The sequence below is a fragment of the Bos mutus genome, chromosome 17 (genome assembly GCF_027580195.1).
Source record: "Bos mutus isolate GX-2022 chromosome 17, NWIPB_WYAK_1.1, whole genome shotgun sequence".
NCBI lineage: Eukaryota > Metazoa > Chordata > Mammalia > Artiodactyla > Bovidae > Bos > Bos mutus.
Genome location: NC_091633.1, coordinates 62,486,496 through 62,514,081, shown reverse-complemented (window position 1 = coordinate 62,514,081; position 27,586 = coordinate 62,486,496). Strand labels below are relative to the sequence as shown.

Genomic DNA, 27,586 nt, shown 5'->3' with positions numbered 1-27,586 from the left:
AAAGGGCAAAGGTCCTGGTGAACATGGAGAGGATTCAAGGAAAGCTTGAGGGAAGGATTGTGGGGATCTTGTGAGGATTTCAGGGAGCGGGGTGTAAACCAGGCGGCTCCTGATTGGGGCCACTGGTCGAAGCTTTAAGGATAAGGATTTGAGGAGGCTGGAAGGGGGCTGTGTGAGTCGTAGGGTTGTGAAGCTTAAAGTGTCGGGCGTTGGGGTTGGGTATTCCACAGGTACGTGCTTATGTGGGTCTGAACCCCAGAACGCAAGAGAGGGCCCAGGAGCCCGAGGGGCACTGCCAGCCCCGGGTCGTCCTCTCATCACCGGCATGTGTAGATGCCGCCGGCTCCTCCTCTGAGCCCCTGCCCTCCTGGGCGTCCACCCGCCAGAGCAGTTGCTCACTGAACATGAAGTTGTGTCTCTGCCTTCCCTGTGCTCATCCTTTGCTGGGGGTGCCTGATGTCTGTCCTCTCCATGTTTCAGACCCACAACATTCTTCAAGACTTATGTCAGATGCGTTCTCCTTCTATAAACCTTCCTCATCTACCCATTCAGGTATAATCTTTTCTGCCTTTAAAGTCACAGAAGTACCATATGATTCCTCTTAATCATTTAAAATTTCCCAGCCTTTAGAAAGTAAGGTCTTGGAAGAAATGGACCATGTGTTGCTTCTTTATATCTTGGTTTAGCTATCTCTGCTGAATGGAATTAAATCATCGTCTGGGAACTCACTTTAAATCACAGACATAGAAAACAAACTTACCATCTCCAAAGGGGAGTTTGGGATTAACATATACACACTACTATATATAAAGCAGATAACTAACAAGGACCTAATGTATAGTACAGGGAGCTATACTCAGTATTTTGCAATAACCTACTAGGGGAAAGAATCTCAAAAATAAATATATGTACATATAACTGAATCATTTTGCTGTATACCTGAAACTGACATGACATTGGAAATCAACTGTACTCCAATAAAATCAGTCAATCCCAGAACCTCTTTTTGCTCTTTGCAAGGGTCTTTATTTTTGGGGGGCTCCAAAATAACTGCAAATGGTGACTGTAGCCATGAAATTAAAAGATGCTTACTCCTTGGAAGGAAAGTTATGACCAACCTAGATAGCATATTCAAAAGCAGAGATATTCCTTTGCCAACAAAGGTCCGTCTAGTCAAGGCTATGGTTTTTCCTCTGGTCATGTATGGATGTGAGAGTTGGACTGTGAAGAAGGCTGAGCGCCGAGGAATTGATGCTTTTGAAGTGTGGTGGTGGAGAAGACTCTTGAGAGTCCCTTGGACTTCAAGGAGATCCAACCAGTCCATCCTAAAGGAGATCAGTCCTGGGTGTTCATTGGAAGGACTGTTGCTAAAGCTGAAACTCCAATCCTTCAGCCACCTTATGTGAAGAGCTGACTCATTTGAAAAGACCCTGATGCTGGGAAAGATTGAGGGCAGGAGGAGAAGGGGACGACAGAGGATGAGATGGTTGGATGGCATCACCAACTCAGTGGACATGAGTTTGAGTGAACTCCGGGAGTTGGTGATGGACAGCGGGTGCTGCAGTTCATGGGGTGGCCAAGAGTCGGAGACGACTGAGCGACTGAACTGAACTGAACTGGAGGGTCTTCTGTTCTCAGTTTGCTTGCTGCTAAGTATCTGCTATCCTTACCAGGCACAATGGAGTTCAGTCTCCCAGATTCACCTTTCGTCTGCCCCCGAATATGTGTGCCTACTGTTTGGGTATTAAGTCGTAACAGGAAACAAGCAGGGGAGATGAGGAACAATAATTCAAGGGAGCTACAGCTTTCCAGCATCTTACACAGCTCTTACAGTTTGAAGCACTACTCTAGAATTCTTAGCTGAGTTGCAGACAGCTCAGAAAGTCCTGGCTTTTTGTCCTGTGCTGACCTTAAAGGACACGACTGAGTGACTGAACTGAACTGAACTAACCTTAAAGGATATAGTTCTCCATTCTCACAGCCAGCCTTTAGAAAACTTTCAGGCTTGAAGATGAGATCAGAGCTGAGTAGTATTTGTCCAGTCTCAAGTGGACACTTTTCATCTAGAAGCCTTCCTAATTCAGTGGTCATATTTGCTTCCAACAGGAAATCCTTTTCTTATATTTAATTAAGGTTTGACTGTGTTTGTTCTTTGGAATTTCTCATACCATTTTTTTTTTTTGAAAGACTGAGCTAACCAAATGAATGATGGATGATAACTATCACCTTTTTATTCTAAGTCCTTACCTCAGGCCAGGCATTGCACTTCTTGTTTATGTATATTAATTTGAATCCATCCAGCAACCTAGTAGGGCTTCCCAGATGGTGCTGGTGGTAAAGAACCTGCCTGCCAGTGCTGGAGAGGTAAGAGACGCAGGAGATCACCTAGAGGAGGAAATGGCAACCTACTCCAGTATTCTTACCTGGAGAATTCCATGGACAGAGGAGCCTAATGGACTGTTACAGTCCATGGGGTTGCAAAAGTATTGGACACAACTGAGTGGCTTAGTACAACAATCTATAAAGTAGGCATTACTGTGCCCATTTCATAGATCAGGAAACTGAGGTTCAGAGCCATTCAACTGTTTTTGGCAAAGAAGCTCATAGTTCCCTATTGACTGAGGTGGGATTGGTATCCAGGGGTATCTGGTTACAAAGTCATCCCTTCCCCCGGGTCTTTTCCTTGCTGCCTTCCATGTTTCCACCTTTTCCATTCTAGCATTATTGATGCTTTGAGACAAGATCCCTGTGTTATACAATCTGTATTTTCTCATAGGGGATCAGCCCAAGTATAACAAAAATTTGTTTCTTGATTTCAAAGTAATTGACAGTTTTAAAAGACACTGTATTGGGTTCGGTAACTTTTTAAAGAATAAAATTTAAGCAATGTTAAAAGCAATGTCATTGTTGAAAAAAGCAGAATTATTCTGCAATTAAAAGCAATATCATAGTTGAAAAAACAGGAAAATTGATACTTTTTAAAATTTTGGAACTCAAGTTTGGTTGTTTGGGATTTTGTTTTTTGTTGTTTTTTTTTATTTTATTTTTTAAATTTAATTTAATTTTTAAACTTTACATAATTGTATTAGTTTTGCCAAATATCAAAATGAATCCGCCACAGGTATACATGTGTTCCCCATCCTGAACCCTCGTACCCTCCTCCCTCCCCATACCATCCCTCTGATGCACGATACGGGATTTTGTTTTTTTTAAGTCTGTATTTCCCCTTTGATATGAGTACTTGTTTCCCTGTAAATTAATATTGTACTAACTAATCTTCCTGGTGCCCCATCCAAATTTACTCTAACCTTGGCAGCTTTCTATTTTCAAGAATGGCTTCCTTTTCTCCTAAAAGTAACCACTCCCTCAGGCAGGAGGTACCTTGAACTGGTACAACAGATGGATGAGTGACTGAAGTTCCCTGAGCCCTGCTGGACAGAATCGTTTTCTTAAACAAGATGCTTTTACATCTAAATGACTCTGCAATGGCTATAATTTAAGGCAGCCTAACCAATGTCAGGATTGGGGGCAGGAGCAGAAAGGGACGACAGAGGATGAGATGGCTGGATGGCATCACTGACTCAATGGACGTGAGTCTGAGTGAACTCCGGGAGTTGGTGATGGACAGGGAGGCCTGGCGTGCTGCAATTCATGGGGTCGCAGAGTTGGACACGACTGAGCAACTGAACTGAACTGAATCAATGTCAGTGGACGGTGATGTGAGCCTTACAGTAAAAGTATTTAAAACTTAGGACACCAAGAAGGCACGTGTCTCTGGCTTGGGATTCTGACCCTGCTTTAAGCTGTTTCTGCCTTTCACAGAATCCTCTACTGCCTTCTTGCGAGCCCTCCGAGGTCTTTTTCTAAACTCTTACGTGCGTAGACTTCCCCTCTAAATTGTTATATGTGAATATGGTGCTGGAGATGGGACAGAAATGATGCGTGTATTATATGGGTCTTTTGTAAACCAGCGCGTTGTAAGCCAGTAGGTCATTACTGCAGGTTTGTGTCTATATACAACATTCCAAAAGAACGTAAAAGTTCTGTTTGTCAGGCAGGATACTCTTTGTACCGTATCTCTACTTTCTCAATCAGTTTGTAGACTAATACTCCATAGTGTTTCTCTGAGAGTGCCTTAGTGCCTGAGGATGGATGCTTAGCCCGTTTGTGTAAAAGTTTTACTTTAAAGGAATATTTTGGATTTTTTCAATCATATCCCATTTATTTTAAGCTTTTATTTCTCTCTATGTTGTGAAAATATGCATTTTTTTCCCTTTGGAGTATCGGTTACAGTGCTTGCTACCAGGTAGCTAGACCAAACTTTCCCTAAATTTTTATGAGGAAAAAATGATCCCCTCTAAGCTTTAATTTATTTGCCTTCCATTTTGGGGGGTACGGATTCTTGAATATGTATGGACATTATTAGGGTACTGACATTGACAAAATAGGTTATGGGTTTCTAGGCTTAGGGGTGGAGTGGTCACTGGATTATATTCTTTATTAAAATAGCCAGAGATGTTGATTTCTTTCCTAAAAAATACATTAGTTGCTGGTAGCTTCTCAATAATGTTTTGAAAAGTTTAGCTATTTATAGAAAGGGCCCTCACCTTCATCCATTAAAATTTGTCCCTCAAAAAGCAATAATTTAAGTAGTTTAATACTTCTGAGAGGAAGTAATAGAAGGTTGAATCTTATGTTCTCATCTCCCTTTATGGAGGTAGTCTTCAGTGAGGTTCCTCATTTGTTTCTAGCTCTTTGAGTTCTGACAAGAGGTAAGCTTACAATTCTAGTCTCCCTTGTGCTTGAGTGGGGTCATTGGACTAAATCTGAGCAGTCAAGGGTGAGTTGCCCACTCTAGGCTGGAGCGGTGGGTTTCCTAGGTCAGACTCGGAAGCTCCTCTGCCCTGACTCCCAGCACTCACTGTGCTGGCTGTTCCCGTCAGCCTGGGGCCACAGGGAACAGAATTCCCAGCCTGTCTGCTGATGCCTGATTGATCTGTACCAAAACCCAACTTTTAGCTTGGTTTATTTTTCTCTCTTGGTTTTTTCTTTCTCATTGATCTCTATACTATAATTTTACTCCTTCTATTTGATTTGCTTTTAGTTTTTATGTTTTCTAGTTTTTTAAGCTAGAATCTTCAGTCATCAATTTTAAACCCTTCTCCTTTCTTAGACTAAGTATATGAAGCTAAAAGTTCTACAAGGACTGCTTAAATGTATTTAATAAGTTTTATGTTTTCGTTATCATTCATTTTGAAATCTTTGCTAATTTCACTTGTGATTTCTTCATTGACCCATAAATTTTTTGAAGTATGTTGCTTAATTATCAAATATGGGACTTGTCTATATATCATTTTGTTGTGTGATTTCTAATTTGGTTCCTTTTGTGGCCAGCAAATATATTGTACATGATTTCAATCCTTTCAGAATTTTAAATTTGTTTTATAGCTTAGACTATGTGTGTCTCAGTGAATACTTCTTGTATACTTGAAAAAAACATGTGTATTGTTCAGTTATGTGCCTAAGTGTTAATTGATCCAAGATGTTTGAAAATCTCCTGTATCCTCACTGATTTTCTACATAGTGGTTATTCTATCAATTGCTGAGAGAGGGGTTTTTAAACCTCCAACTATGATTTTGGACTAACCTTTATTTGCCTTAATCCTGACAATTTTCTTTTGTGTGTGTGTGTGTGTATAATAAAGTTTTATTAAAGTATAAAGGAGATAGGGAAAGCTTCTGACATAGACATCAGAAGGGGGCAGAAAGAATACCTGCCTGCCAGTCTTTGGCTGGATGTTATATAGTTTAAAAAGTAAAAGTAAAAAGTCGCTCAGTTGTGTTCGACTCTGCAACCCCGTGGACTGTAGCCTACCAGGCTCCTCCATCCATGGGATTCTCCAGGCAAGGATACTGGCGTGGGTTGCCATTTCCTTCTCCAGGTGACAATTTTCACCTGATGAATTTTGAAACTCTGTTGTTAAGTGCGTTGATATTAGGGCTGCTTGTATCCCAGCTTAATAACTACGAGTGGTAGTTTTTATCTTTTGTGATACTTTTCTCTTGAAGTCTACTTTGTCTGACTTTAATGTAGCCACATCAGCTTTCTTATGCTTACATTTTTTCATTGTATATATATTTTCCTTTTTTTTAACATTCACCCTATATGTACTTTTCTATTTAAAATGCATCATAACACATGCTTAAGTACTGTCTTTTTTAAAAAATTCAGTCTCCCATCTTTGACTTTTAACTGGAGTGTTTAAACCATTTACATTTAGTATAACTGTTTCTGCACTTGAACTTCTCTCTCTTACCTGAGTGTTTCTTTGTGTTTTCCTCCTTTACTTGTTCCTCTGTTTTTTCTTTTCTGTCCTTTCTGGGTTGAGTATCTTTAGTATGCCATTTTATATCTTTATTGTCCCTTAAACTATACTTGGTGTTTTTATTCTGCTGGCTGCTTAGGGTAGTATTTCTCAAACATTAATATACATCAGAATCACATGAAGAGTTACATAAAACACAGATTTCTAGGTCCCACTCCAAAATTTCTGAACTAGCAGGTCTGAAATTGGGTTTATGGATTTTAATTTCTGATAAATTATTAGGTAATGCTGATGCTGCTTGTCCAGAGCAAGAAAATCATTGCTTGAGGGATTACAAGATGTACTCTTAACTTATCATAGTCTACCCTGAATAATTTATGCCATTTCAAGTACAGTGTAAGAAACTTAGAGCAGTAAAATTTCATGTATATCTTTTCTTGTACTCTGTACTATGCTTTTAGATATTTCACTTATATACATTTTATAAATCCCATAATACACATTTACTTTGTTTTAAACAGTCATTTGACTTTTGAATTTAAGAAAAGAAAGAACATTTCTCTAAAATTTAGCTGTCCTTCATTTCTAATTCTTTCCTGTACATCCAGATTTCAAATTTCTCTCTGATATCATTTCCCTTTAGCATAGAACTTTCTTTTTTATTTCTTATAATGTGATTCTATTATCAGCCAATTATCTTCACTTCAGTTTATCCAAAAATGTCTTTATTTTACCTTCATTTTGAGAAATGTTTTCACTGGTGCTACTGAATTTTAAAATAATTGTATGTTGCTATCTGGCCTTGATTGTTACAAAGAATCAGTTTTTACTCTTACCTTTATTCCCCTTTACATACTGTAATTGTTTATTTATTTATTTATTTATTTTTTGCTTTGTTCTGGCTGCTTTAAAAATTTTTTTATATTTGTTTTCAGCAATTTAACTATGTTGTACCTTAGCGGTTTTCTTTGTATTTATCTCTTGGGGCATTTGCTAAAATTGTTGTTTTAGTCAATTTGGAAATTTCTATATATTATTTTCTGACGTATTCTCTTTCTGGGACTGCTACTACAAGTATGTTAAATTACTTAATGCCACCACATAGGCCACAAGTACCTTGTTCTTTTAGCTTTTAATTCTTTTCTCTTTGTGCTTTAATTTTTATGATTTATTTATATGTCTTTAATTTCACTGATTTTTGTGTCCAGTATATTGTTAATTTCAACCCAAAATGTTTTGTCCTCAATAGTATATTTTACAGTTCTTTGATTTCAGTTTGTTTTTATAGTGTCAAAATCTCTTCTGAGAATTCCCATTTCTTTCTTTTCTTTTTTTCTTATTTTCTTGTGCTGTCTAAAATATCAATTTTAAAATCCTTATCTGCTAGTTTCATACTCTGGATCATCTGTGAGTCTGTTTCTACTGACTCAGTTTTCTTTTGACTCTGGTTTGTATTTTTCTAGTAATTATTATTGTATTCTAGACATTCTGGAGACTCCAGGTTCTGTTATATTTCTCTGAAGAATATTGCATTTTAATCTAGTAGTCAAATTACTGACAGAACATTTTGAACTTACAGGGCCTTTGCTGTATGATTTTTTAGGGAGGATCTGTTTTTGTTATACCTTTAACCCTAAAATTAATGCCTTAATCCTGGGATACATTGTTTCCTCCTAAGGCAGGGACCTTCTAGAATTTCAATGGAAAGCCTAAGGAAATGGAAAGATTGAGTCCTTCTAATTTAGTGAGATTCAAACTCTTTCTCCTTGTGATTGATAGTAACTAAAATACCCTGCTTAACTGTTTAAAGCATTAAATTCTTTCACCTTTTGACTCTTTGGAGTCTCATGCTCAATTCAGAGGTCAGCTGAAAATTTGAGAGGAGTTAATATATCCACACCTCATGATATCCCCTTCTTTCTGGACTGTCTATCCATTTTCAATTTTTGTGGTTTGGTTGCTAAGTCATGTGTGACTCTTTGCAACCCCATGGACTGTAGCCCTACAAGGCTCCTCTGCCCATGGGATTTCCCAGGCAAGAGTACTGGGGTGAGTTGCCATTTCCTTCTCCAGGGGATCTTCCTGACCCAGGGATCGAACCCACATCTCCTGCGTCTCCTGAATTACAGGCAGACTCTTAACTGGAAAATCCCATGGACGGAGGAGCCTGGTAGGCTGCAGTGCATGGGGTCGCTAGGAGTCGGACATGACTGAGCAACTTCACTTTCACTTTTCACTTTCATGCATTGGAGAAGGAAATGGCAACCCACTCCAGTGTTCTTGCCTGGAAAATCCCAGGGACAGGGGAGCCTGGTGGGCTGCTGTCCAAGGGGTCACACAGAGTCGGACACAACTGAAGCAACTTAGCAGCAGCAGCAGCAGGAGATTTATCTGATTCAAGTTATTCTACTAGTAAAACTGAAATTCTTCCCCTAATGGACATGTAAGTGGAATGAGAAATCTTTGTTTCCTTTACTGCTAACATTTTTTATCCATAGGATTATTCCTGTGGCTATATATTCTGACTAAAATAGAGCTATTAACTTGCATAGAGGCCATCTCAGAGAACCTCCAGTTGAAAGTGGTAGTGTCTGCTACTTCTGTTCTATCTCCTTAAGACATAACCTTCAGATTAATATTTGTAAAATACACCTGTGGACTTCACATCCTGTAAGCAAGAATCTCATCACCTGCTGAATAAAATGAGTTTCATTCAAAGCCTCCACTGTCCAGCCTATGTTAACATTGTAGTAGAAAATTACTTACCTTCGAAAGCCTGGGTTATGACTTATTCTGGATTAGCTATTTTTATACCAGGAGAGCACAGTGTTCTTTTAAAGACATGATCAAAAGTTTTTTAAGTCTTCTAAACGCAATCTCTTATTTTCATTGTGGTTTTTTGATTGTTTATTTTATCAATATAGATTACTGGACGGGATACACACTGCCTATTTGTGTAGGTGTGATTCAGATCTTTCATGTTTACAGATTTAAAAACACAAATGAACAAATGACAGATAAAACTAGTACGGCATTCCCACAGCTGGCCTTTGAACTCTCCCATCCGGTTCGGATGGGAGATGAATTGGTGATTGTGACCAATTTCTGGTTTCTACTAACTGGTAGAAACCAGATACAATAATTCAGTGTATGTGGAAGGACATTTTTTGCAGCTCTTACAGTAACGTGAATTTTTAAAAGGTGTTCATTAAAAAGAAATCCCCGTAGTACAATCCTAACTCTTAGAAGTCTGTTTTTGAACACTCAGAAAGAGAAGTTTTCTAGTGTGTGCATTGGACAGTGGCCATTTCTTATGCATTATTGTATGCTTACCGCTAAGAGACTTTGTCATATTTTATCATGGATTCTCAGAAATGGAAGGAACCATAGACCACCCCAGCCCCTTATGCAAATGTTTTATGGCCTTGTACACACAATAGGTTCCCAATAAATAACTGTTGAATTGAAACCAAAGTTACATTTAGTTGTTTTTTGGGGCACTGAAGTTTATTCAATTCAGTGTACATTAGAGGTGAAATTTCTGAGTTTGTCTTTAGTTTCATACCACAAAAAAAGGCACACAGTGCCGATTGCCAGTGGAAATACTGGGTGACAAAGTAAAGTATGCCTCATTCAAATAATGTTCCTTTGCTTATTCTTTCCAAAGAGCATTCAGCATCCTGTTGGACCACCAGTAAATTATATTTCAAAATCGACATTTAGAAAAGACTGACCTTGAGACACAGCAGCATGGTCCGAATTCTGCTTCCACTTCCACCTTTTGGGGAGGTCACCTGATCAGTTCTAGTATGAGTTTCTCCTTGTGAACAATAGCAGTGATAACTGCCTTACCTACGTCGTAGGGTTGTTATACGACAACTAAAATAGTGCTATAATAGGCCTTAAAATTTTATTTTTATGGTAACTTCTTAAGATGGTGTGCAGCGTTGTGAAATGTTATATTCGTTGGTTCTAGTCTTTCCTGTGGGTATTGATTGCCTTTTTGTAATTATCTACACCTACCTATAGTGACTAAGAGCCTTTCAGTTTTTTAAGAGGTCATTAGATTATTATAATGATGGAGTTTGATTTCTTCCCTTTGATAGATTTCCCTGTTCTATTACTGTTCTTTTATTGTGATCGTCATTACTAAAATTTACCATAATGTTACCGAGAATGAGCTCTAGATTAAATTATTTTAATACCATTAGCAATACACATTATATTTATTGAGTACTTCCTGTAATTTACTTAGTAATTATCAACCAAGGGAATGTGATGGTACTGGGTTGAAGAGGGGGTTTTGGAACCTGTTTCCTGCTTCACAGTCATCACTGAGACTCACTTTGCTTAGTCTGCATGTTTTCAGAGACCCATGACTCAGTCCTCACACCTCTTCCCTTTCCAGTCTCCATATGATCTCATCCAGTCTCATGGCTTAAAATAATGACCACAAGCTGATTACATCTGCAGCCCAGACCGCTCCTGAGCTCCAGGTCTCTGTATCTAACTGTCCCCTACCCCGCCCCATACTTCCACTGACATACCTCTTAGCATGTCTAAGACCAAGCCAGAGTAATTCCCCCCTAAGCCATGGCTCTTAACTGTCTGCTCATTTGAATTTACAGCAGTTCCATTTTTCTGTTTGTTCAGCCCAAGAGTCTTACTGCCTCTTTAGATCCCCTTGTTCTCAGACCTCTCAGCAGATTCCAGCAGCCCTGCCTTCAGAGTGTATCTTGGACCTGAGCACTTCTCATCGCTACTCCCCCATCATCTTCCCCTGAAGTACAGGGACAGCCTGCTACCCATTCCCTCTGATCCTGTGCTCAGTCCACTTCAGTCGGCTTCTTACACAGTGGCCAGAACAGTCCTATTAAACATGAGTCACATCAAGTCACATCTCATCTCAAAGCCCTGGAAACTAGTGGTTCCCATCTCACTGAGTCGACGTCTTGAACACGATTGATAAGGCCTTACATGGGCTGACTGAGGTTAGCTCTTTTTCCTCATCCCCTCGTAATGTTCACTGACTCTGTCCACTTTCACACTTGGCTGTTCCTTAAACCTGCCAGGTGCCCTCGCGCCCCTGTCAACCCTCGTTTGCTTTTCCCTCCGCCGTACCGTATTTTCTCCCCAAGATGTCCACACAGGTAGCACCTTCCTTTGCTTTAGACCTTTATTTTAAAGTTGCTTTCCAGTGGGGTTTTCCCTCCATTCTTTCTAAAATGTCAACACCCTCCTCACCTCCACCGCGTTCTATGCCCTCGTTTTTCTCCTGAGCACCTGTTACTGTCCAGCAGTTGACCATTGTCCCCAATTACCCTATCTGTTGACTCTCTTTCCCTCATTAAAAGGTCATAAGAGTGGAAACTTGGGTCTTTTGCGTTGCTGCCTCTAACAGAGCTGATCTCTAGTGGAGGTTCAGTAAATACAGTATATTAATTTGGATATGTAAATGAATAATAGAGCTAGGGTACAGTTTAGCATTTTTCCAGTAGATGCCACCCTCTAAGCATATTCCACATCTGAATTATTTTGGTGCCAGTTTGACTTGCAAAATGAAATTGTTCTACATTTCTAGTTAAATGATTTGAAAGTCTTCCCGTTGGAATGACATGTATAAATGGGAGCAGGCAGAGCAGCTGAAACAGCAGCAGCAGCTGGGAGTTTGGGATGAGCAGATGTAAACTGGTATATGTAGGAAGGATGAACAACAAGGTCTGCTGCATGGCACAGAGAGCTATATTCAGTATCCGGTGATAATCCATAATGGAAAAGATGGGGAAAAGAATGTATATAGATTTATAGCTGAATCACTTTGCTGTACACTTAAAACTAACACAACATTGTAAATCAACTATACTTCAATAAACTACACTTTTTAAAAAAGCTGAAGCAAGGCCTTTGTTTAGTTTGGTGCTGGGTGATGTCTGGGTGAAATGTGCACCATCTCCTGAAAGGAAGCATGCCAATGAAGTCAAGCAGTGGGGAGTGCAGCTCTGTTTCTTTGGAAACCTATTGGAAGTAAACGTAGTTTTAAGCTTATCATCTGCAACCTGAAGTCTCACCTGTATTCAGCTGACCATTCCTGTGCCTATAGTATTTGCAGATCATGTTTCTCTTCTACTTTTTTTGACAAAGAGATTTTAAGGCAGGAAAGAGGATGTTTAATTATCTGATTATACGTATTAGTATTTTATATTAATATAGTAGTCTTTATTTTAACAATTACTCTTTATTATTTTATTCAGGGCAACACAACTATTTGTGTGCGGGAAGAAATGACTGCATAATTGATAAGATTCGGCGGAAGAATTGTCCTGCGTGCAGACTTCAGAAGTGTCTTCAAGCTGGAATGAATTTAGGAGGTAAGGTCTGTGGGTATTAGTTTAATAAGAACTATTAATATGCAATGTAACACTACTAGACTCTATGTACTCCCAAAATTGAAGGTGAAGCTAACATGAAGCAAAGATTTTTAAAAATCTAGTAAGTTCTATATTCATGCTAAAACATTTTAGGAGAAAAATATTTCTTAGAAAGAGTTAAAACAAGTCTGTTATGTGGCCATGGTCATAGTGAAGTTTTCAACTCTTGAGTTTGCTAAGGTTTCAAGAACTGGGTGCATAAACAAAGCCAAAACAAAAATGAATGACATTTTGTACAAAACTGTAGCTAATAGTTTTCATTACCATGTGTGTTTAGAAGTAAAACCTATTTGTGCTGCCGTTAGCCAGATAGGAATATATTGCTAACTCTAGGAGTAAATGTAGGAAAGGAAGGCCTGTATGAAAAAAATGTTTAATGTTCTAGAAGTTCAGCAAAAGAGTGGGGGAGATAAAGACTTGTAGCACAGAAGTATACAACATCCATGGATGGGAAGATTCAACATCCTGAAGGTGTCAGTTTCCTCTAAGTTAGTTTATAAATATAACAGAAGTCTAACAAAAATACCACTTGGTGATTCTAAGTTCTTAAAGAACAGCCAGCAAAATTCTGGAAATGGGGTATATAATGAGGACAACTGGCTCTGCCCATCGTAAAGCATGTGACAGCTACAGTAATCAACATGATCCATGTATTTGTTTATTGATTGTCAGATCAGCAGAAAGTCAAGAAATGAATTCAAATAATGTGAGAAGTTTGTTTATAATAAAGTTGGCATTTCAGATCTGTGGGGAAAGGATAGATTAGTTGATAGGAATTATTGTGACAACTAGGAAACAAGAAAGTGAAATCCGAATTCTTATGATCCTCCAAGATAAATTCTGCTCTTTCAAAGATTTAAACTTTGAAATATAACACAGAAGTACTAAAGGATTTTTTTAATATTCTGCAAGTGGAATATTATTTTATACTTTTTAATTATGAAATAAACCCAGAAGCTATAAGAGAAAAGAATTGAGAAAATAAACCCTACTTATAAACCGAATGTCATCACAAAGACAAATTAAAAAAAACTGGGGGAAAATACCTGCAGCTTATAGACAAAGGGTTTATTTCTCACGTAGATAAAGCACTTCTCTAATTTCATAAGATAAACCAACTCATTAGAAAAATGAGACTGAATAAGAATATGAATAAAATATTCATAGGTAAAAGAATAATAAAAGAAATGCAGTTGGTTCTTGAAACACATGAAAAGATTCTCAATCTAAACCCAGTAAGAGAAATGTAAATTTAAAATGTGAGATATAATTTCTTACAAATGGCAAAGAGAAAACATTTTTCTAATATATTGTTTGAGTATAGAAATAAAAGTGAAAATAAATGTTAATCTCGTGCATTTTAGGTGGAAGTAGAAATTGATATAACCCCTATGGAGAGCAATTTAGCTATTTCAATTAAATGTTAAAAAGTCACATACCCTTTGACTCACCAATTCCACTTTTAGGAATTTATCCTAAGTATGTTCTGGCAATGTAAGAAGTGATATATGCATAATATGTCCAGCGTAGCCTTGTTAAACATCAGGCATACACTAACTATTTATCTGTTCAAAATTGATTAAATAAATTGCAGAATACTCTTCAGACACTAATAAGAATAAAGGGAGCTCTATATGGACTGATTATCAAAACTACTCTTTAGTGAAAAAATCAAGTTGCAAAATAGTATGATTTGTATATTACATGTAGTATATCTGCTTTCAAAAAAGAATACATATATATTGTATACCACATTTCTGGAATGATATACAAGAAGCCAGAAATGGTGGTTAGCTTAGTAGAAAAGAGCGGATAGCTGGGAGACAAGGATAGGAAGGAAAATTGTCACTGTCTATTCTTCTGTGCTTTTGAGTTTTGCATTGGATTAATGTATCTTTTGTGTACTCCAGTTACCTACTTAAAAGAAAGTAATCCAAAAAAGAAGCACATTTTTCTAGATTCCATAGATATGCGTTAGTATATGATATTTGTTTTTCTCCTTCTGCTTCTCTCTATATGACAGACTCTAGGTCCATCCACATCACAACAAATGACCCAATTTCATTCCTTTTTATGGCTGAGTAATATCCTATTATATATATGTACCAAGTCTTTTTTATCCATTCATCTGTTGATGGACATTTAACTTGCTTCCATGTCCTGGCTTTAATAGTGCTGCAGTGAACGTCAGGGTACATATGTCTTTTTGGTGCAGATGAACCTATTTGCAGGGCAGGAATAGAGATGCAGACATGAATAACAGACGTGTGGACACAGGGGAAAGGGGAGGGTGGGACAAATTGGGAGATTAGGATTGACCTATATACATGATCTCCATATAGTCAAGGCTATGGTCTTCCCAGTGGTCATGTATGTTTCTGAGAGCTGGACCATAAAGAAGGCAGAGCACCAAAGAATTGATGCCTTCGAACTGTGGTGCTGGAGAAGACTCCTGAGAGTCCCTTGGACTGCAAGATCAGCCCAGTCAATCTTAAAAGAAATCAACCCTGAAGACTCATTGGAAAGATTGATGCTGAAGCTGAAGCTCCAGTATTTTGGTCACGAGATGCAAACAGTTGACTCATTGGAAAAGTCCCGGATGCTGTGAAAGATTGAGGACAGAAGAAGAAGAGGGCATCAGAGGATGAGATGGCTGGATGGCATTACCGATGCAATAGACATGAACTTGAGCAAACTTTGGGAGATGGTGAGAGAGAGGGCAGCCTGGCATGCTATAGTTCATGGGATCGCAAAGAGTCGGACACAACTGGGCGACTGAACAACAGTAACATATACGCTATTGTGTACGAAATAGGTAGCTAGTGGGAACATGTTGTATAGCACAGGAAGCTCAACTCAGTGCTCTGTGATGACACAGATGGGTAGGATGGCAAGGACGGTGGACGGGAGGCTCAGGAGGGAGGGGACATATGGATACATATAGCTGATTCACTCCACTGTACAGGATAGCAATACAACATTGTAAAGCAATTATATTCCAGTAAATAAAAGACAAAGAGACTTCATTCTCTGATGAATGAACCAACTGGCTGACGAGTTAGGCCTGGGGAGGAATGTGGCTACACGTAGAGCAGAGCAACCCTTGGGAATCAAGAGGAGAGCCTCGTGGGTGTCCTGACCTCAGCCAGAGCAGCCCATGCTGGTCCACAGGGCAGGCTCTGGAGCCACAGTGCACGGTGAGACCCCTTGATCTGCCGCTTCCTGGCCTGTAACCTCAAAGGCAGGCTGCCACCTTTCCATGCCCCTGTTTCCTTCAACTCACCTTGATCAGCATACCTACCTCCCAGGCTGTAGTGAGAAGTAAATAAGTCAGTGTAGAGTGACCACTCAGTACATGTCTCTGGAGTGATCACTCACTGCGTGTTCCATAGTACTTTTCACGCATGATCTGAGGGACGTGACTGCCCCACGTGTCAGTGATGTCCAGGGGAATTAAGAAACGTGCCCCAAGATGCCACAGCCAGTGAAACGATGAAGCTACATCTTGGATCTCTGGACTCCTGGTCTGAGTTTCTGCTCTCTTGTCTGACATCCCAATCATTGCAAATGTGATGCAAAAGATCACCTTCTGAAGCCTGTGAACAAAAATCTGGCAAGATATCAGCAACTTAAAATCTAAATGGCACCAGGGTACAGCTATGGGTCAGAAAATGAACTCAAAATCAGTTTTTGTAAAGTCTGCCATCTGAGTTTCAAGTGCACACACTGCTGAAGTATGTGTATCCCTATGTAATTTTTGTATAACTATATAAATCTTATATATTATTATTTACATATTCTATATATGTATGCATATGGGGCTTCCCAGGTGGCGCTAGGGGTAAAGAACCCTCCTGCTCATGCAGGAGACATAAGAGATGCAGGTCAATCCCTGGGTCTGGAAGATTCCCTGGAGGAGGGCATGGCAACCCTCTCCAGTATTCTTATCTGGAGAATCCCATGGACAGAGGAGCCTGGCAGGCTATGTAGTCCATAGGGTTTCAAAGAGAGTCAGACACAACTGAAGTGACTTAGCATGCGCTACATACACACACACACACACACACACACACACACACATACACACATAAATATATGCACTTTAGTATAAATACTGCATCATCACACTTTATATAAAGTGCCATTACTGGGACTTCCCTGGTGGTCCAGTGGTTTAAACTTCTCCCTCCAATGCAGGTTAGATCCCTGGTTGGGGAGCTAAGATCCTATATGCCTTGGGGCCAAAAAAAACAAAATATAAAACTGAAACAGTATTGTAACAAACTCAATAAAGACTTTAAAAATGGTCCACATCAAAAAAATCTTTTTAAAAATACCATTACTATTGGTTACTATAAAATGCTATGAAATAGTGATACTTATAATCCATATCTTATAGGGCTGTGTTAAGAATTAACTGAGTCCATACATAACCTCTAGAACAGAGTTTCCCAGTCTCTGCTCTGTTGACATTTGGGGCCAGATAGATCTTTGTTGGGCTTCCCTGATACCTCCACCTGCAATGCAGGAAACCACAGTTGGATTCCTGGGTTGGGAAGACCCCCTGAAGAAGGGATAGGCTACCCACTCCAATATTCTTGGGCTTCCTTGGTGGCTCAGGTGGTAAAGAATTCGCTTTCAGTGCAGGGGACCCGGGTTCCATCCCTGGGTTGGGAAGATCCCCTGGAGGAGGGCATGGCAGCCCACTCCAGTATTCTTGCCTGGAGAATTCCCAGGGACAGAGGAGCCTAGCAGGCTACAGTCCATGGGGTTGCAAAGAGTTGGACACGACTAAGCGACTTAGCACAGCACAGCACAGATCTTGGTTGTGGGCCCATCTGTGTGCTGTAGGATGTTTATCAGTATCCTTCATCACTGCCTATTAGGTGCCAGTCTAGCTGGCCCTGCTCCCTCGGTGTGACAACCATAAATATTTCCAAACTTTGCTAAGTATCCCCTGGGTGGCATTGGAATCCAGTGGTTTACCAGTAGTAGTAAATAACTAAACTACTTAGCTGTGAGATAGTTCCTGCTAGAATATATATTCCATCAGAAGGAGAATTTTCGTCAGTTTTGTCCATTGCTTTATCGCCAGTGACGAGAACAGTGCCTGGCACGAAGCAGGTGTTCAGTAGTTGTTTGCTGAGTGAATGCATGATTAACTGGCCCTTTTAAGGGTTCTGTATTGTGAGCATTCTTCTAAGCCCTTTATATGTGTCAAACCTCACATAACGTTATGTGATCATACTATTAATCTGTCCATTTTATTTTTAAATCGATCTTCATTGCAGTATAGTTGCTTTACAATGTCGTGTTCGTTTTTACAGTACAAAATGAATCCGCCATATATATACACATCTCCCCTCCCTTTTGGACTTCCTAAGAAGTGAGTTCATGGAGGCTCACAGAAGTTGAAAGCTGGCCCAAGGCCCCAGCCTAGGGAGTGGCAGCGCCAGAACTGAAATCTCTGTTCCTGGCACAAAAGCTCATCTCCAGCGTCACTCTTCTGTATGACATGGGTCCACTGTTTATAGACTGACATTTAAAAATAGGCCTGCTTATCTGTTAATGGCAGCTGTGGCACCAGGCTTCTCACTTGTGTCTATGATCTATGATCTATGTCTCTAAGTGAGGCTTGGCCCAGTACACAATTCAGGTTCACCTAACTTTGTTGTTGGTTTCTGTATATATGCAGGATAGGTTTTATGGATTTCGGTAAAACATTTTCCTAGAGAAAAAGCTTACCTTGAATCCTGAGGTCATTGAAAGTCGTGAGTCGAAAATAGATAGAGTGGAAATTAATATTCATAAGAGTAGTACTTTCTTTAGGTTCAAGTTATAATATAACTCCTTCTGGTCCTGGGTTAAATAATTAACTTGTATTAATTATCCAGTCGATGTAACATACATTGTCATTTTCTTTTATTACTTATTTAGAAGCCTTGCTTTCTGTTTAAATGTGGGCAGAAAGAAATGCAAACAATTTTATTATTTTAAAAGAGATAATACTATAAAATAGTATTAAATAGATAAATAGATTAAAAAGTTTAATAGATAAATAATAAAATAGATTAAAAAGTTTAATCTTTTAGTATGAAGCAGTTTTTCAAATGAAATATGTGAATTAAATAAAAACCTATTATACATGTTCCAATCCCATCCCTGTTTTTCTAGCAGAGCAGGCCTGCCGGGTCTCTCTTTATTCACCCTTCTTTCCTGTTACCTCTCTTGGGAGAAAAGGCAGATGCAACCTCATATAACACTTGGAAGACATTTTCTTTAGTGGATGATCGTGACCCCAGGAACAAAATTAGTCATTCCCCTTCTAAAGATAGGGCTTCCCTGTGGCTCAGATGGTAAAGAATCTGCTTGCAATGCAGAAGACCGGGGTTCTATCCCTGGGTCAGAAAGATCCCCTGGGGAAGGGCGTGGCTACCCACTCCACTATTCTTGCCTAGAGAATTCCATGGACAGAGGAGGCTGGTGGGCTACAGTCCATGGGGTCGCAAAGAGTTGGACACGATTGGGTGACTAACACTTTCTAACACACTTCTAAAGACACTGACAGTTCAAAATATCTCAGAATTTCTTTTTCCTGTATCCTATCCACTGGTTAGCGTATAATCCTAACCATGTCCCCAAACAGCCTCTCTGTTAGAAAGTGGAAGGAAGGAGGAGGAAAGAGTAGGTTTATATTTATCAGAAACCAAAGCCATTAAATGTGCCTCTTCCCCTTTCTCTGGATCCACTTCCTTCCTCTTATTACAAGCTCTATCCCTTTTCTTTAAAATCCTGCTGATGTATAACCAATAACATTATATTATATCTAATTGTTTTGCTCTCCTGTGAATAAGTTTTGGGGTTATGGATAAAATAGTTGCTTAAGTAAGTCTTCAAAAAAATAAAACCAAAACCAACTACCTTCTTTAAAAAAAAAAATCCTGCTGATGTTTACACTGCATGCAAAGGAGAATAGAACAGAAGATGCAAGAATATCACCAGAGAAATGGAAAGGAAAATAACCGTTTTTCTGCCCCCATGCTGGGCCACACACTCTTCTTTAACCCCTAAGAGTAGATCTAAAAAACGTGTGGTTCTGATTCCATGAGAATTTACTATTTTGCATAGCCTTCTCCTAAGAAATCCATCACTTTGCTTTTACTGCTAGTGATCTAAAGAGGATGATTTATGTATGTGTTTTCGAGCTGCCCCTAAAATATATAAAGCACGGCATTAAGACTCCATGGCCCTCAGACCAGGAATGAGTCCTTTGGGTGTTTCTAACTTGACTGTACTCTGGCTGTAAAAGATAGAGGGGATCTTGGAGGTTTTCCTGTCGCGGTCCTCCACTCACAGATGAGGAACTTGGAGTCCAAGATGATATCATCAGAGACCTGAGAAATGCAACCTAAGGATTCTAACGCAGTTGTCTTTCCTCTTTTTCAAGCCACCACCCTGATTCATTTTTCATCATCTATGCTAAAGCCCAGTTTCATATTCCTTTAATGAAGACTCTAAAATATTCAAATCTTGCTTCCTGGAGCTTTAAAAATGTAAATTTCACAGATCACGTAATAGTCCCATTTCTGTTTTCAATTTACTTCCAAGGCTCCCTGCATCCATCATTTTACTTGGTTGAGCAGGAGCCTTTAAAGGGTTGCTGTCTCAGGTCCACCTTTTACTCTTGGAATGGAGCATGTCATGTGAAAAGAGAAAAGATCCTCAGACACAGGGAGCAGTAGCAACAGCAGATCTCATGGTTGCTTTTTTGAAGGCTGGAAAGAAAGCAGCTAGGTGAGAAAGGGAGACATGAGGTTAATTCTGGAAACTATTCAAAGAAACAGATAGTCTTATATTCCTGATGAGAATGGAACCAGAGAGAGAGGAAAATATTTAAATTAAAATCCATCCACGTAATGCAATATTAATCAGGCAATAAAATTATGGTTATGAAAATTCATAACAAAATAGAATACTTTCTATACAAAAGTAATAATGAAAAATGAGTATTCGAAATGATTTAGGTTCCTATTATGTGATTACAGCTCTATAGGAAAAGATTTGCATGAGTCAGGAGACTAGGAAGAAATGGAAGGATACAAAAAGCACTTATATTTGTAAAGTAAAGTGACAGATAAGGTTTTTCTTGGCTCTTTTCTAGTTTATCAATCCTGATGAACATGTTCTGCAATGAAATGTTTTAAAAATAGCATTCACAATTTTGAACTAGAAAGAAGGGAAACAAGATTAATTGCGCTACTGAGCAGAAGAGGTAAAGAATTCGACGTACAGAGGGACAATCAGGAAGGAGGTAAAAAGGAGAGAGGGAAAAACAAAATACCTAGAGGCATGTGTAATTCTTCCGCTGGGAAATGCTTTGAAAACTGAAAGGGAAAAGTGAGTGAAAACAAAAGACCCAGGGAGCAAAGAATGACAGTGCCATGACTGACGTGGGAAGTCCTAAGAGAGAGATCTTTTTACTTGAGGAAAATTGGCTTTATCTGCCAGCAGCTTCCTCCAACTAGCTCATCTGGTCACCTGCAAAATTCACCCACAGTGCAGGTCTGGGGAGAGAAATCACAGGATCAATGCCAGTGAGAGAGAAGGTTTAATATCTGAAATCCAAGAAGAAAAACAATTTTTGTATCTTTAAGGGTCTCCTGAGGCCGGATAGGCAGTAGTCTGTAGAAGTTTAGAAAACCCAAGTGTACCGAGTTTGATGAAGAAATACCATTCCTTGGGTTTTTTTCCCCTTCCGTTCCTCTTGCTTGTAAACGGTAAGAATTTCAATGGGACTTCTGAGCAGGAAAGTGGAGAGGAAAATGACACATTTCTATAAATCAGTGAAAGTATGGTTTCTGAACCTTCATATATAAGTTAAGCCTTATTTATTGTCATAGTAATACAACTTGAATTAAACAACTGGTATTTTTACCTTGTGAAATTTCCAAAGGAGAGTTTAGGATCAGTTCTGAAACAGGCAGCATTTCAGAGTTTACTATATTTCTTCAAATCTAAGGCATTTTTTTTTTCTTGTAGGTTTCTAACTGTTGTGGTTACAATTTGTAACCAATATGTACATTTAATTTTTATTAATCCCTTCAAAACTCTAATTAAATTGGAATCTGAAAAAGAATAGACTTATGTATAACTAAATCACTTTGCTGTATACTTGAAACTAGCACAACATTGGAAATCCAATATAAAATAAAAAATTTTTTAAAGGAAAGAAAAACATCAAAGCTAAGCAAAAGGGGGGGGAAATTGATGTCTTATTTTGTCATCGATAGTGTCTTAGAATGGAAGCAGTACAGACATTCAATGTAAATGCTCTTCTCTCCTGAGAATATATATACTTGTAGATGCTCACGTGAGCCTTGTTGAGCTTACCCAAACAGGTTGCTTATCTTGGGTCTTTTTAAATATAAAATCCAGGGATGTTGGAAACCTTCCACTGGGTATACATGCGTGCTCAGTCACTTCCATCACATCTGACTCTCTTGAGACTCCATGGACTGTAGCCCGCTGTCCATGGGATTCTCCAGGCAAGAATACTGGAGTGGGTTGCCACGTCCTTCTCCAGGGTATCTCCCCAACCCAGGAGCTGAGCCCTTGTCTCTTGTGTCTCCTGCATTGGCAGGTGGATTCTCTACCATTAGTACCACTTGGGAAGCCCAGATGCCCATTTTTGCTTTCATTTCCTTTTTTCATTTGCAGTCTGTCCTGGTGGGTCATCATCCCAGTCATGCTTAACTGGCCAGTGGGCCTCAGCGCTTAACCTGTCTACCTTTGGGGTCCAGGGTATCTTACGTTTGTGGTTTCAATAGGGCTGAGTCAGAACTGTCCTTCCGAGAAGCGTCTCAGAGATGCAGGTCTCTGTAAGCTGGTCTGCAGCAGCCCTACAGTCTACACACTCACCCATATTTTCTGTAATACACAGTTGTTTTCCTAACTCTCTGGTAAAATAGTGGAGATTTTGTTTTGGTTTTGTTTTGTTCAGGGTGTTTTATATTATTGTTATGCTCTTTTGAGTTACCTCAGATGATGGAGTTTTATTATAAAAATATTGCTAGTTTCACGTTTAGTCTTTGGGAAATATGAGGATGTCATTTAGGAGACAATAGGTTTCCAGTTTTTAGAACTTTTTCTCTTTGATTTTTTTCCCTTTTTTACCAGCTTCTTTCTGCCACGCTCTCTCCTCCCTCCCTCCCTCGTTTGCTTTTTTTTATTTCACTACACCTGTTTCTACTTACTGCCTTCTCTCTGTCAGCTTCATTGTCACCTGACTATCTTGGATTCAAAATTCCCCAAAGAAGGCCCGGCCAACTGGTTGGTCACCATGAGGAACAGAGCTTCTCACTGGGTTGAGATGAAGACAAATGGCTGCCTTTGACTCTGCTGCCCCACCTCACCCAGCCCGGCATGGCCAGTTACAGGTCGCTATGGTCCAGAGCATGACAACCTGTGACAAGGAGCCTTTTGTTCCCATTTTCCAAAAAGAAACTGTAAGTGTAGCTAGCGATCCGAGTACTGTGAATGCAATACAGACTCCCAGCCATTCCAACGATCTCTTAATTGTGGAGCATCTCTTAAATCATAGCACTTTTTCCAACACCCTGAATTTATTCTGAGTTATCTATATGTTTAGAAGTAAAAAGTGTCCATTTTTAGAAAACTGATGGACAAAAGGAAGTAATAGCTTTGTATGCTTCTTGGAACAGAACTGCTAGGGCCTTATTTTGGAGTTTAAGACTTTTTTGACATGGCTTTTTTGAAAACACACAAACCAAGACATAACACAAAAAGCATAAATAAAACAAATCTTAATTTTCTTTAATCATTCAATGTGTAAGATGGGTATTGTCTTATAGAATACCTCTCTAAATCTGAGCTATTCTCTGCCCCTAAATGCCAGGCTGTAGAATTTTGGGTGAGCTCTGGGCTCGTGGGAGAGGTAATTTGAAAAGAGGGACAATCCACTTAAAACCAAGTGTCATAGGTTGTCTGCACTCAGTCATCTTAGAAAGAGCTGAACTATCATGCCAGGTAAAGTCCCACCTATTCTGTAGGTATCATCAACCTCACAGACTCTGATTTCTCAAAGTTACAATCATTTATTTCATTTACTTTCAGTTTACAGGTATGCACTTTAAGGAATATAACTTAGTCTTTTTTCTTGGATTGGAAAAATCTTAGAGACCAGTGATCTGAAACTTGTTCACTCTTGATAAATATCCTCTTCTCCTATCTATATTCCAGTGAAGTCTCTGTTCTTATCTCTAAGATATACAGAAAGCCATTCAACTGCTTAATATGTAACTATTAGAAAACAATCCTTCATATCTTGTGATAAACCATAATGGAAAAGAACATGAAAAAGAATGTATATATGTGTGTATAACTGAATCACTCTGCTGTACAGCAATTAACACAACACTGTCAGTCAACTATACTTCAATAAATTAAAAAACAGAAATCAGCCCCTCAAAAAAAAAAAAAAGAAATCAGCCCCTCAGTCTTCAGGAAAAAGTAAGTATGATGTTTAATATCATAGATGATGATTTTTCTGGGACAGATAGCATACCTTTTAACAGCTAATGCAATTCTAACAGATTTTGAAAATATTTTTATTATCAAGTCATAAAATACATAGTCATTACAGTGATTAATAAGGGAAAGGGAAAGTTCTTTGTATTAAATTGGGGGAATGAAGGTAGAAGAAGAGCCAAGACTTGCTAATTAAAAAATAATGATTTACATTTTGATGAAGAGGCTCTTAAAACCTGAACTAGCAGAGCTAATAAAAAGTTTCTTCTGAAAGTGGTGCTTCATTATTTTGAAAAGGAGATCTGTCAACAACAGTGTAAAGCCAGTTGCTGAGTTAGGTCATGAAAACAAGAAACTCCAAAATGGAATTGTTCTGTATTCCTCCTTCAAGGGTTTTATACAACATTTGTTTTGAGAGCATAACGATGTAAAGTATGTTTAATAGTGATGAAGATAGGCAGTTACTCTGCTATCACTTAATTATCTTTTATATTAAAATTAATCTAGCCTATATAGGAGGGGATCATAGTATTCAAAAAGTGTACCTCTGGGACTTCCCTGGCACCAGTGGTTAAGGCTCCATACTCCCAATGGCATGGGGCATAGGTTCGATCCCTGGTCAGGGAACTAAGATCCCGCATGCTACAGGGCCAAAGCAAAGTGCATCTCTGATGAAGCCATCCATTGATTCTTCATCCAGCAAATACCCACTGCATGCCTCCTAAATCCATATGTTCCCTGGGATGTTGCCAGTGTAGCCAGGTGAAGGCAGGCACCAGCCTTTTTTTGAAAGGGCTAATCTCTAAGAAAGAGGAAACTGATTATGGGCCAGATAAGCATTAGAAATGTACAGCACTGTACTTAAGAGCACCCTCTGTGTTGATGATAGCCCGCATCAGATCTTTCTCCTTGCTGTAGAGTAGTGTCAGCCTCCTGACTTCTATCTCTCACTTAAAGTAGTGGCATGTCAGGATGCCTTTCTCTGATTCTGTCCCTCAATATTTGGAGAGGAGGGCGTTTATCCTGGTGGCATGCTTTGTGCATCGAAATGATCAAATGGTCCTATGGCACAAACTAAGGCTTGTGTGGGACGTCATCTGGAAAGGAGCAGTTCTGCATCGTGAAATCAGAAGACCCACGCTTCTCCCTACCTGCAAACCACCTCCATTCCGACCTCAGCATCCATCCATAGACAACATTCTTCATTTGATGTTGGTGCTCTGAACTAGGACTCTGAAAATCAACCCTTCCCATTCTTACCAAAATTTGAATACAACTTGACTTAAAGTTTCTGGCCATCTTAGAGATTTTTAGGGCTTACCGGGTAGCTCCAGTGGTAAAGAATCAGCCTGCAGGAGATGCAAGAGATGCAGGTTTGATGCATGAGTCTGGAAGATCCCCTGGGGAATGAAATGGCAACCCACTCCAGTGTTCTTGCCTGGAGAATCCTACGGACAGGGGAGCATAGCAGGCTATAGTCCATGGGGTTGCAAACAATCAGACACGACTGAACACACAAACACAAGAGATTTTTAAATCATTTCTAGCCTGGGAATCATTGAGGCAGTTCTGGTTGGTGTCTTTGGAATGCGTGCCTTGTCTGTCTTTTGCGTCTCTTGTCAGTCAGTCAGTTCAGTCGCTCAGTCATGTCCGACTCTTTGCAACCCCATGAATCGCAGCACGCCAGGCCTCCCTGTCCATCACCAACTCCCGGAGTTCACCCAAACTCATGTCCATCGAGTCAGTGATGTCATCCAGCCATCTCATCCTCTGTCGTCCCCTTCTCCTCCTGCCCCCAATCCCTCTCAGCATCACAGTCTTTTCAAATGAGTCAACTCTTCGCATGAGGTGGCCAAAGTACTGGAGTTTCAGCTTTAGCATCATTCCTTCCAATGAACCCCCAGGACTGATCTCCTTTAGGATGGACTGGTTGGTTCTCCTTGCAGTCCAAATAGGAAAAGGAGTACGTCAAGGCTGTATATTGTCACCTTGCTTAAGTAACTTATATGCAGAGTACATCATGAGAAACGCTGGACTGGAAGAAGCACAAGCTGAAATCAAGATTGCCAGGAGAAATATCAATAACCTCAGATATGTAGATGACACCACCCTTATGGCAGAAAGTGAAGAGGAACTAAAAAGCCTCTTGATGAAAGTGAAAGAGGAGAGTGAAAAAGTTGGCTTAAAGCTCAACATTCAGAAAACTAAGATCATGGCATCCAGTCCCATGAGAAATAGATGGGGAAACAGTGGAAACAGTGTCAGAATAAATAAAAAATAAACAGTGTTTATTTTTGGGGGCTCCAAAATCACTGCAGATGGTGATTGCAGCCATGAAATTAAAAGACGCTTACTCCTTGGAAGGAAAGTTACGACCAACCTAGATAGCACATTAAAAAGCAGAGACATTACTTTGCCAACAAAGGTCCATCTAGTCAAGGCTATGGTTTTTCCAGTGGTCATGTATGGATGTGAGAGTTGGACTGTGAAGAAAGCTGAGCGCTGAAGAACTGATGTATCTCTTGTAACAGACGCTAAGAAACACCTGTAAAGATAGGCTGTGACTCTCGGGAGCCATTTGGTGCCAGCTGACCTCCTGACATCTCCTTTCAGTTCTTGACCCGCCCCAACACCTCTCTGTGCCTCTGGAAACTCTTCAAAACTCACTTCAGTACCACCAGAGAAACTGAGAGACACCTTGATGAGGAATTTTGTAAAATTTTTATAATTGAAGATATCTTTCAACACAGTTTACTTAGTCTATCAATCCTCAGAGCAAGCCGTTCTTCATTCTAAAATTAGACTAATTCACCAGTGAAACTTCCAACAGTTACATCTTCATTTGCCATGTAAGTGACAGGAGTTTCATGTTAATTACTTAGAAACATTTGCATATGTTAATTAGCTCAGTTTTTACATTTTTAAAGCCAAAATTTAAATCCCTTAAAGTAAAAACACTTTTACATTTGTAAATACTCATATTTTTAGACAAAGTTGAGTCAGATGAGAAATTTTAGGCCAGTTTCTAAAGGTGACTTGTAAAAATGATGGGAATTAGGAGGACTGTACAGTTAGCTGTCTTGTGGGGCTGCTGTTCCTCAGTTCTCACTGCCTCTCCAACTCATCTTCAAGTCTTTGTTTTATTTTTTAAAGATTATTTTATTGAAGTATAGTTGATCTGCAGTGTTGTGTTTCTGCTGTATAGCAAAGTGATTCAGTTATATGTATATATACATTGTTGCATATTCTTTTTCATTATGATTTGTCACAGGATATTGAATATAC

The 27,586-nt window shown here is 39.3% G+C and overlaps 1 protein-coding gene across 6 annotated transcripts in view; it reads left to right on the top strand.

Annotated features, from left to right (window-relative positions):
- NR3C2 (nuclear receptor subfamily 3 group C member 2) overlaps positions 1–27,586 on the top strand; it is a 452,700-nt gene that overhangs the window by 301,182 nt on the left and 123,932 nt on the right. For all 6 annotated transcript variants that reach the window (XM_070386627.1, XM_070386626.1, XM_070386630.1 and 3 more), the window contains one exon: positions 12,578–12,694. In XM_070386627.1, the coding sequence (XP_070242728.1) occupies positions 12,578–12,694 (117 nt within the window). The remainder of the gene's footprint in view (positions 1–12,577; positions 12,695–27,586) is intronic.